The sequence below is a fragment of the Schistocerca piceifrons genome, chromosome 4 (genome assembly GCF_021461385.2).
Source record: "Schistocerca piceifrons isolate TAMUIC-IGC-003096 chromosome 4, iqSchPice1.1, whole genome shotgun sequence".
NCBI lineage: Eukaryota > Metazoa > Arthropoda > Insecta > Orthoptera > Acrididae > Schistocerca > Schistocerca piceifrons.
The window spans coordinates 133,246,390-133,258,664 of NC_060141.1; the positions used below are offsets into that span (position 1 = coordinate 133,246,390).

Below are 12,275 nucleotides of genomic sequence, written 5' to 3' on the forward strand. Positions count from 1 at the left end.
AACAAGAGAATCGAGGGGTTTGAGACGTTGTCGTGTAGAAGGATGTTGAAAATTGGGTGATAAGAAATGAAGAGGTTCTCCGCAGAATCTGCGAGCATGAAAATATGTGGGAAAAATTGACAAGAGGATGGGACAAGATGAAACGACATCAAGAAATAAAAGAAATACTGCAATATCTGAAATTAAAAAAAAGAAGCCTGAGTAGTGTCAGCCTGCTACGAAAGGAAATTGTTTCTGTCGTCGAATCTGGAGCCAGAACGCCTCAAGCCTCACTCGTTTCCGGATGTGTCTGTAGGTAGGCAGTGGAGTTACTCACCTGGAAGCTAGTGATATGTAGCTGGCTCCTTTGTTGCTGGGTCCCTGGTTCACTTACCTGCGAGGGCGTCTGCTCACCAGTTACCCGCCGTTCGCCTTCTACATGTTGTTCTTGTTGTTGTTGTGGTCTTCAGGCCAGAGGCTGGTTTGATGCAACTCTCCAAGCTACTCTATCCTGTGCAAGCTTCTTCATCTCCCGGTACCTACTGCAACCTACATCCTTCTGAATCTGTTTAGTGTATTCATCTCTTGGTCTCCTTCTACGATTTTTACCCTCCACGCTGCCCTCCAGTAATAAATTGGCCATCCCTTGATGCCTCAGAACATGTCCTACCAACCGATCCATTCTCCTAGCCAAGTTGTGCCACAAATTTATCTTCTCCCCAATTCTATTCAATACCTCCTCATTAGTTATGTGATCTACCCATCTAATCTTCAGCATTCTTCTGTAGCACCACATTTCGAAAACTTCTATTCTCTTCTTGTCTAAACTATTTATCGTCCACGTTTCACTTCCATATATGGCAACACTCCATACAAATACTATCAGAAACGACTTCTTGACACTTAAATCTATACTGGATGTTAACAAACTTCTCTTCTTCAGAAACGCTTTCCTTGCCATTGCCAGTCTACATTTTATATCCTCTCTATTTCCACCGCCATCAGTTATTTAGCTCCCTAAATAGCAAAACTCATTTACTGCTTTAAGTGTCTCATTTCGTAATCTAATTCCCTCAGTATCACCCGATTTAATTCGACTACATTCCATTATCCTCGTTTTGCTTTTGTTGATGTTCATCTTATATCCACCTTTCAAGACACTGTCCATTCCGTCCAACTGCTCTTCCAGGTCCTTTGTTGTCTCTGACAGAATTACAATATCATGGGCGAACCTCAAAGTTTTTATTTCTTCTCCGTGGATTTTAATTCCTACTCCGAAATTTTCTTTTGTTTCCTTTACTGCTTGCTCAATATACAGATTGAATAACATCGGGGATAGGCTACAGCCCTGTTTCACTCACTTCACAAACACTGCTTCCCCTTCATGCCCCTCGACTCTTATAACTGCCATCTGATTTCTGTACAAATTGTAAATAGCCTTTCGCTTCCTGTATTTTACTCCTGCCACCTTAAGAATTTGAAAGCGAGTATTCCAGTCAACATTGTCCAAAGCTTTCTCTAAGTCTACAAATGCTAGAAACTTAGGTTTGCTTTTCCTTAATCTGTCTTCGAAGATAAGTCGTGGGGTCAGTATTGCCTCACGTGTTCCAACATTTCTACGGAATCGAAACTGATCTTCCCCGAGGTCAGCTTCTACCAGTTTTTCCATTCGTGTGTAAAGAATTCATGTTAGTAGTTTGCAGCCGTGACTTATTAAACTGATAGTTCGGTAATTTTCGCATCTGTCAACACCTGCTTTCTTTGCGATTGGACTGAAAGGAAATCATCACAATCATCCACTGACTTGGAAAGAGATCATGTCCGTTTATCAAATCAGTTTCTGAATTCAACAATATCAGAACTAACGAAACCCATGTTACCTTCAATTGTTATTAATGAGCGCTCACTGGCAAAAAAGGTAAGCACATAGAAGGAGAGGAGAGCGTGAAACGCTACTTCATTACAAATGCAAGTTAAATGAACAAGGAAATTCTCAATACGAATAGATTCCCGACCCCTCTGGGCATGGATGCGTGCACTCATTTTGTTGGGAAAATGGCCTACGTTTGTTGTAAATGACCACTGGTATCCTGGATTTTGTCCCTGGGCTGAAGCTGACGTCGTAACTGGTCCCACATACGTACTGTTGGGAACAGATCGGTTAATCTTGTTGCCTGAAGGGCGCCTCGCAACAGCTTGCAAGTAGAACATGGCGACATGTGCTGTACACGGGTGGGCGTTACTCTGTTGTAAAACAGTAGTATGATAAAGTCTCATGGGGACGGAAGATGTCTGTGAGTTAGAGCTGTACCATCAGAGTCCTCAGTACCAGAGGTGATGTGTTCGATCATACCATCACTACACTACGGGTAACACCTGTGTCTCTCTCCAAACCATCTGTAGAATCTCCTTCCATAGGATCCACCCTACCTGACGATTATGGTCATTCAAGGTAGAAGAAAATGACGTTGTATGGCATGAATGGCTAGGAGACACCGAAGGGCAGCTTCAGGCGGCTAATTGGAACGGTTTTCCTTACCTTTCGTGTCTGCAGACAGCTTTCCTTCGCGACGTCTGAGAGCTGTGTGTGGAAATATAGATGACTGTAATAGTGTGTAGAAAGGATAGGGTGAAACCCGGTGCTGGCACATAACCTATTCCTACCAACGAGCTTAGAGAGGACCACCAATCTTAAAGTCTCCACCCAGCGGACGAATCACCATCAGCAGTGTCGCACGCCCTCACTTCGTGAGACACTGAAGGAGAGGGATTTAATCCAGGAGACAGCTGCAAAGTCTGGCGATCAGGGACTTTACGCCACCCCTCCTCCTGTCACGTCTACCCCAAAGGCAAATGGAAAATTATCAACAGCAGGCGGCATACAAGGCCGGTCACCCACCCAATACTGCCGACGCTTAATTTATCGCACGATTGGACCGGGCAGTGGCATGCAGAATCAGAATGATGCTTCTGTTGTGAATTGCTTATAACTTTGTTTCTGGCGAGCACGCAAGATTCACCGTGGCCCTTCACAATATGTACTAATTCATTCTACGCTCATTACATACACTACTTGCCATTAAAATTGCTACACCACGAAGATGACGTGCTACAGACGCGAAATTTAACCGACAGGAAGAAGATGCTGTGATATGGAAATGATTAGCTTTTCAGAGCATTCACACAAGGTTGGCGCCGGTGGCGACACTTACAACATGCTGACGTGAGGAAAGTTTCCAACCGATTTCTCATACACAAACAGCACTTGACCGGCGTTACCTGGTGAAAAGTTGTTGTGATGCCTCGTGTAAGGAGGAGAAATCAGTACCATCACGTTTCCGACTTTGATAAAGGTCGGATTGTAGCCTATCGCGATTGCGGTTTATCGTATCGCGACATTGCTGCTCGCGTTGGTCGAGATCCAGTGACTGTTAGCAGAATATGGTATCGGTGGGTTCAGGAGGGTAATACGGAACGCCGTGCTGGATCAGAACAGCCTCGTATCACTAGCAGTCGAGATGACAGGCATCTTATCCGCATGGCTGTAACGGATCGTGCAGCCACGTCTCGATCCCTGAGTCAACAGATGGGGACGTTTGCAAGACAACAACCATCTGCACGAACAGTTCGACGACGTTTGCAGCAGCATGGGCTATCAGCTCGGAGAACATGGCTGCGGCTACCCTTGACGTTGCATCACAGACAGAGCGCGCTGTGATGGTGTACTCAACGACGAACCTGGGTGCACGAATGGTAAAACGTCATTTTTTCGGATGAATCCGGGTTCTGTTTATAGCATCACGATGGTCGCATCCGTGTTTGACGACATCGCGGTGAACGCACATCGGAAGCGTGTATTTGTCATCGCCATAGTGGCGTATCACCCGGCGTGATGGTATGGGGTGCCATTGGTTACACGTCTCGCTCACCCCTTGTTTGCATTGACGGCACTTTGAACAGTGGACGTTACATTTCAGATGTGTTACGACCCGTGGCTCTACCTTTCATTCGATCCCTGCGAAACCCTACATCTCAGCAGGATAATGCACGAGCGCATGTTGCAGGTCCTGTACGTGCCTTTCTGGCCAGCACATTCTCCAGATCTCTGACCAATTGCAAACGTCTGGTCAATGGTGGCCGAGCAACTGGCTCGTCACAATACGCCAGTCACTACTCTTAATGAACTGTGGTATCGTGCTGAAGCTGCTTGGGCAGCTGTACCTGTACACGCCATCCAAGTTCTGTTGACTCAATGCCCAGGCGTATCAAGGCCGTTATTACGGCCAGAGGTGGTTGTTCTGGGTACTGATTTTTCAGAATCTATGCACCCAAATTGCGTGAAAATGTAATCACATGTCAGTTCTAGTATAATATATTTGTCCAGTTAAAACCCGTTTCTCATCTGCATTTCTTCTTGGTGTAGCAATTTTAATGGCCAGTAGTGTACTCTCGAAACCTAATAACAAGTTCACGAGGTAGCAACGGTGACACACTCCGGTGGTCATTACAGCCGTCACAGAATGCAGTTCTAGTAAACTGTATGCACACTGAAGGAATGCAGAATTGTGTACACATCGGTCCTTTCGTTGTAGGTGTTTATGCTCAATACCTTGCCGGCGTTTATGAGAAGGTTCGAGCATAAGTTCACTAGATCTGTTACCCTCATTACGAATCTGTTATTAGAGACGGAGCACAAACTGTGATTGAGAAAGGAAATCGGCCTCGCGCTTTCAGAGGAACCAAATCGAAATTCACCCTACAAAATTTTAATAAACGTATTCCGTAATATCTGTTTTGCTCATTTTCAGTCAGGCATCTATCAAACTGTAAACAATAATTGAATGAGTACTGTGCATATAAAACAGCTTTATTCAAACAACATACAATATATTAAATTTTCCATATTAAAACAAAGTTTATAAAGTTTCAAACGTCTTTGTGGCAAAAGAGTATTGTACGTTACGCGGATTTATGCCGAATTCCAAGCAGTACGTCTAGAATGTGTGCTGTCATAAAGTAAGATTATCACATTAATCATTACGTTATTTTATCTTACAACGACTTAGCACTATAGAAATGTCTTTCTCTCAGTCTTTTGATATTTGTGTTTCATAGAGGTAAAACCAACGTCCACGAAGAAAGCACATACAAATCTTATGCAAAAAAGTAATAACACGGAATGTAAGCACCATTACAATAACGAAAACATTAACAATAACAAACAATACAACAGTGTTCAAAGTCAGTTTGGTCCCTTCGGAGTAGCTGCCAGATTGGAACGCAAGCTCAGACGCGAGTTGAGAAACGAGACGTGGGTTGTGTGATTTCGCTAGCCTCATATTCCAGTAAGAGAGATCTCAACCGGCTCCGATTAATTTTTCCATGATAGCTGTAATGTAATCCAATTTGCTTCCATCTGCAACATTCCACTATACAGCACCTTCCGATCAGGCTTCCTCTACTACCAGCACAACATGAGATGGTTAAGCAGCAGGAACTAGTTGCAATAAACTGCATCATGTGTGCTCAACCAGCTCTGTGAGGAAGCGAACAGAAGAGACAAGAACAAATAAAAACCTCAGATTAGCAACCACATTTGACGACTAAAACAGACAGCAAATCAGCTGCTGTACCACGGAGCGGCTAGCGGAACGATGTGCTTTGCGTAATAGATGGAGAGTTATTGACAGAAAAAAGGTGAGGAAACAGAGAAGACGAAAATCAGGGAGAAGGCCGAGACGAATGAAAAGGAGGAGAAATGGTAGAACGTCTTCCATAGAGAAAAGCTTAGGCAATAGTTACTGTTTGGTAAATGCAGCGAGGAATGCCATTCATCTTCCATTTAACATCGTTGTGATGTTGGTAGGCGAGAGAGAAACATACAGTTCCTATAGGTGAAATAAAATGACCAATACAACACGAAAAGATCTATTGCTGCACTGACCTGACAAGCAGAAAGAAGTGCTGCAATTTTGTACGAAAGAAAAACATAATTACCATGATCGGACGACGATGCAGTGAAAAAATAAAAGCATGAGAAAAATACGGAAAGCGACGAATGAAAATAGTAAATAACTAGCGTTTGCGCCGAATTTGAAGAAAGTCATATTTAAGAGGTGGCCTGGTGGTCTAGCTTGTAGATCACTAGGTTCCGGCCCTAGATGTCCTGGGTTCGATACTGAATTGGGGGTGGAGATTTTGGATCTTTCCCATGAATAAATGATGTTCGATAAGATGGCCTAATGCCGCGGCGAATAAATGGTGCTCTGCCTGCAGTCAAGCCAGTACCCTGGTCATGCACTTTATTTTTTACCTCATTTAAAAACCACCGTGAGCTGTTGACGAAGTATACTTTTATTTACTATCATTTTCAATCAGCCGATTATCATCAAGTAACATAAAGTTATTTACATAAGGCTCTGGCGTCGAAAAGCAGAACAAAAAACAATCCTGTGTCACGAACTGTCTTTATAATGAAATGAATTTATAGAACTCATAGCATGTATCAGTGTCAGCAGTTTCAGTGACACGGGATTTTTCTTTTTTACGGCACCCTAATGTCGATATCATACAGGCTCAGGTAGACATTTTTTTATATTATTGATCATAATGGAAAGTCTGTTTCATCAGCAGCTCTTGGTGGGTCTTAAATACAACTTTCTTCAAATGTTTACGAGTTTTGGGCACCAGCTGCACAAAATATACTTGCACTGAATGTCTGATCCAACAGTTTTACCTGTAAATTAATTGGAATGTCTCTAACTAGTACCAATGACATCCAACAGTGTTCAAAGCCCATTTCATTTCCTGATTTAGTATGACGGAGTCAACGGATGCTTAGCGAGGTGAATATCGCAGCTTAGACTCTCTGTTGATTGATACTGTGGCTTGTGGAATTAGAATGTTCAGTATTGCTGAAAGCCTGACATGACACCCAGTTCATCTTGCTGATGCCAGCGTCGATGGAGGAAGTGCAGCTTCTCCTCCTGACGCGGAGGAGGATCCCGACTGTTCCGTGAGCTGTGGAGCGACAGATGCAGACGTAAGCCGGGGACAGAGGGCCCGCCGCTAGAAGTAGCCTAGCTGGCTGAGGGTGGTGAAGACGATGACCCAGACGACGAGTATGGCGATGATGGTGGCGAGGAAGACGGTCTTGAGGCGGTTCCAGGGGCTGGGCGGCTGTTTGTGCGGCAGCGGCGGCAGCTGCGTGCGGCACAAGTCGGTGCAGACGACGCCGTTGCTCGGGGGCGGCGCCTCCACGGCCCCCAGCTCCACGCTGCGCACCGCCGCGACGCCGCTGCTTCCGGCTACCGACCCATCCCGCTCGAAAGCCGGGTTCTCCATCTGCGGACACAGCGAGAGCACACCATCAGAACATTAAGCTCGCCACAAAACTCGGAAAAGATCCAGCACTTCAAATGTGCCGTGCTTATCACAACATAAAGGATATATCGTAACAAATTTCTAAACGTAAGATATAAACTGAAGTAATGAATTAAAATTTGTGCCAAGGCTGCGACTTGAACCCAGTTCTCCTGCTCACTAGGCAGATGTGCTAACCAGTACACCATTGTGGCACTGTGACTACCACAGCTGCACGCACTGCCCTGGTCCGATTTCCGCGATGGATGAACTGTCTGTATACATAATTAAGTTCGTACGGAACCCTCAATGTGTGAGTGCTACTCGCACTTGGCCAATGTTTGTCATGCACCTCTTTTTTTTTTCTTTATTGTTATTTCACTCCCCAAAAAGGAGCGGGCTGGCAACGGCACAATACGCCACTCTTCAGCCAAGAGAGTTACAGAGAAAACATAGGCAAATGAGAAAATAATACATAACATAGAATGGTATAAAGTGATGAGTAGAAACGGTAGATTTACAAACAACATAGACGAAAGCGGTCTTGAGGCGGTTCCAGGGGCTGGGCGGCTGTTTGTGCGGCAGCGGCGGCAACTGCGTGCGGCACATGCTGAGAATGAACACTGTGACTCGACACGAAAACAAAGAAGCATCACAGTGGGAACACAAATGAATGACGCTGGCGACACTGCCGGTGCTGGTGGAACGTAGCACTGCACATGGCACTGGAATAACACTGACACCACAATGAAAACGTTAAAAATCACTGCACTGAATGGGACCTACCACCAGGTGAAGGGAGGAGGGGGGGAAGAAATGGGAGGACAGACGGTAGGGGGAAACCAGGAGGGGGGTAGGAGGGGGGCAGTGGAGGGGAGAAGGAAAGGATATGCCCGGGGCAGAGGGGGGGGGGGGTGGAAAGGTAAAAGAAGGGGTGTTCGGCAGGGGAAAAGGAGGAAGAAGGGAAGGGGGAAGAGGGAGGGAGAAAGGGAGCCCTGAGGGGGGGGGGGGGGGAGGCCCGTCTCGTTTTCACTTGACTGATTTATAGAAACAAAAACATACCAGCAATGATGGGTCCATTTACAAGATAACTGCAAATGTGTGATTACGTACAAAAGCGATTAAAGTACAAGGGTTTATACAGGATGTTTAGAGAGAGTCACACAGTCCTAGAGGGGGCTGTTTGGCCAAAACTAGTTCTTATAGTGATACGCAGTCCAGTCGCATTAATGCGACAACCTTCTATGTTCGATGCCAACGTACAATAACCGCTCACAGACAGCAGTTGGCAGCACTAGCAGTCGAGGGAATATAAAGTGTGTCAGACAGACGCGGGAAACAATGCGGTCATTGTCGTAATGGGTAACGAAGCGATTATTTGACGTCCGGGCGGGCATGATCAATGACTTACTGGCCAAGTGTGGAAGCATTTCCGAAACGGCTAAGTTTGGAGAAACTGTTCGTGTGCCACTGTGGTTAAAGTATACCGTGCACGACAAAGGGGCACTATCCAAAATCGGCGCCGAGGGAACTGTGGTGCACCATGGCCCACAGATGAAAAAATTCATGGCAATACCAGCAATCGAACGGCGCTCCTCTGCATAACACCCAGACGCGCTGATCACTGAGCTACAGAGGCGGACAGACATGTTTCGCAAATTCTATTTTTGAAGAATGCTGACTGACCTATGATACTTATTTTTTCTTACTATATGCATATACCGGATAAGTGATGGAACAATTCTGAATTTATTTCTGGCTCATAGTTTATTGGCTTATAAGTTAAAAACAACTTCTTGGGACACAAGCTGCTCTAACTGTTTCACTGTTTTTCTTTCCAATTACGATTGCGTGCGGTCCTTTTAACATTATGCACCGCACCACAATGGATTGCAGTTGTGTGTGTGTCGGGGGGGGGGGGGGGGGAGGGGGGGGGCGCGTGTACACACACTCTCACCTCCCTCTCTCTCTCTCTCTCTCTCTCACACAGACACACACACACACATACATATCTACATCTACATCTATTCTCTGCAAGCCACTGTGAAACACATCGCTAAGGGTAATTCTCTTGCACCACTTATACGGAGCGCGGGAAGAACGATTGCCTAGGCCTCTGTAGCCGCTGTAATTACCCTAATCTAGAGTTCGTGGTTCCTAGGAGAGCGATACGTGGGGTTGTAGTATATTCCTAGATTCTTCACTTAATGCTGCTTCGTAAAACTCTAAGCTGGCTTTTCCGGGACAGGTTTTTCTTATCTTCAGGTGTCTGCCAGTTTAGCTTTTCCAGCCTCTTATGACGCTCTGCCATGGGTCAAACAAACATGTGGCCATTCGTGGTGCTCTTCTATGTATACTTTCAGTATCCTCTGTTACTACTATTTGGTGAGTGTTCCAAACACTTCAACAATATTCTAGGGTGGATCGAGTGGGTTTTTTGATAGCAACAGCAATTGTAATCTCACTGCACTTTCCCTGTATCCTGCCAATCAACCGAAATTTGCTACCTGCTATACCTACGTGTGACCTTGTGTGATCATTTCATTTCATACTCCATCTTACTGTCACAATCATGTATTTGTATCAGTTGACTTATTCTAGTTGTGGCTCATCGAACTGCAGTCATGGAACAGAAATTTTTGGATTTCTTGAATTGCACAATTTTACAGTTCTGAACATTCAAAGAAAGAGGCCAATCTTTGCACTGTCGTGAAATTTTATGTAGAAGTGACTGCACATTTGTGCAACTTTTTATAGATAACAGTACTTCATTATATATAACATTACCTGCAAAATGTCTGATTAATACTATCTGTCAGGTCACGAGTATATATCATGCGCAGCAAGCGTTCCCACGCACGTCTCTGAGGTTTTCCTGAAGTTACTTCAACTTCTTTCGGTGGTTCTCAGTCCAAAATACACTCCTGGAAATTGAAATAAGAACACCGTGAATTCATTGTCCCAGGAAGGGGAAACTTTATTGACACATTCCTGGGGTCAGATACATCACATGATCACACTGACAGAACCACAGGCACATAGACACAGGCAACAGAGCATGCACAATGTCGGCACTAGTACAGTGTATATCCACCTTTCGCAGCAGTGCAGGCTGCTATTCTCCCATGGAGACGATCGTTGAGATGCTGGATGTAGTCCTGTGGAACGGCTTGCCATGCCATTTCCACCTGGCGCCTTAGTTGGACCAGCGTTCGTGCTGGACGTGCAGACAGCGTGAGACGACGCTTCATCCAGTCTCAAACATGCTCAATGGGGGACAGATTCGGAGATCTTTCTGGCCAGGGTAGTTGACTTACAGCTTCTAGAGCACGTTGGGTGGCACGGGATACATGCGGACGTGCATTGTCCTGTTGGAACAGCAAGTTCCCTTGCCGGTCTAGGAATGGTAGAACGATGGGTTCGATGACGGTTTGGATGTACCGTGCACTATTCAGTGTCCCCTCGACGATCACCAGTGGTGTACGGCCAGTGTAGGAGATCGCTCCCCACACCATGATGCCGGGTGTTGGCCCTGTGTGCCTCGGTCGTATGCAGTCCTGATTGTGGCGCTCACCTGCACGGCGCCAAACACGCATACGACCATCATTGGCACCAAGGCAGAAGCGACTCTCATCGCTGAAGACGACACGTCTCCATTCGTCCCTCCATTCACGCCTGTCGCGACACCACTGGAGGCGGGCTGCACGATGTTGGGGCGTGAGCGGAAGACGGCCTAACGGTGTGCGGGACCGTAGCCCAGCTTCATGGAGACGGTTGCGAATGGTCCTCGCCGATACCCCAGGAGCAACAGTGTCCCTAATTTGCTGGGAAGTGGCGGTGCGGTCCCCTACGGCACTGCGTAGGATCCTACGGTCTTGGCGTGCATCCGTGCGTCGCTGCGGTCCGGTCCCAGGTCGACGGGCACGTGCACCTTCCGCCGACCACTGGCGACAACATCGATGTACTGTGGAGACCTCACGCCCCAAGTGTTGAGCAATTCGGCGGTACGTCCACCCGGCCTCCCGCATGCCCACTATACGCCCTCGCTCAAAGTCCGTCAACTGCACATACGGTTCACGTCCACGCTGTCGCGGCATGCTACCAGTGTTAAAGACTGCGATGGAGCTCCGTATGCCACGGCAAACTGGCTGACACTGACGGCGGCGGTGCACAAATGCTGCGCAGCTAGCGCCCTTCGACGGCCAACACCGCGGTTCCTGGTGTGTCCGCTGTGCCGTGCGTGTGATCATTGCTTGTACAGCCCTCTCGCAGTGTCCGGAGCAAGTATGGTGGGTCTGACACACCGGTGTCAATGTGTTCTTTTTTCCATTTCCAGGAGTGTAGCTTGCTGCGTCCTCCCTACCAAGGAATCCTCACTCACTCCTTTCACAAACTTCGTTCGCTACTCGATATCACGTAATGGCGTTAATAACGTTGTTTTGTTACTAATTCAAACAATGTTCAGAAGAATGGAAATATTGCATCTACTTGACTGACTTCGTCCAAGCTTTTCTAGTCAAATGAGAACAGTGCACGGCCGATATTTTTGGAATCTGTACTGGATGGTATGATGGAGGGATACTGTTTCAGATTCCTCATTACGCCTAAGCTCAGAACCTTTTTCCTTCAACAGAAGGATGTCAGTGTGTTGGAGAGTTGGTGAATCTTCCGTTCTTGTAGACAGATGGGGCCTGCGACTTCTTCCAACGACTGGGATTTTTTTTTAGATATTAATAATTTACTGTGGTTAAGGCTGTAGATTCTGTATAGAATTAGATAGGGACTTTATAGGGCTGTGAGGTTTGGTTCTCGATACGAATATATACAGTTTATTACAATGCTGCATACTGTAAATACCACAGGTTGTTACTACAGGGCCGGCCGCGGTGGTCTAGCGGTTCTAGGCGCTCAGTCCGGAGCCGCGTGACTGCTAC

At 46.3% G+C, this 12,275-nt stretch overlaps 1 protein-coding gene across 3 annotated transcripts in view; it reads right to left on the bottom strand.

The window, feature by feature from the left end:
- Nucleotides 1-4,825: 4,825 nt before the first annotated feature.
- LOC124794852 overlaps nt 4,826-12,275 on the bottom strand; it is a 313,878-nt gene continuing 306,428 nt past the window's right edge. For all 3 annotated transcript variants that reach the window (XM_047258519.1, XM_047258517.1, XM_047258518.1), the window contains one exon: nt 4,826-7,323. In XM_047258519.1, coding sequence (XP_047114475.1) covers nt 7,048-7,323 — 276 coding nt within the window. In that variant the 3' untranslated portion in view covers nt 4,826-7,047. The remainder of the gene's footprint in view (nt 7,324-12,275) is intronic.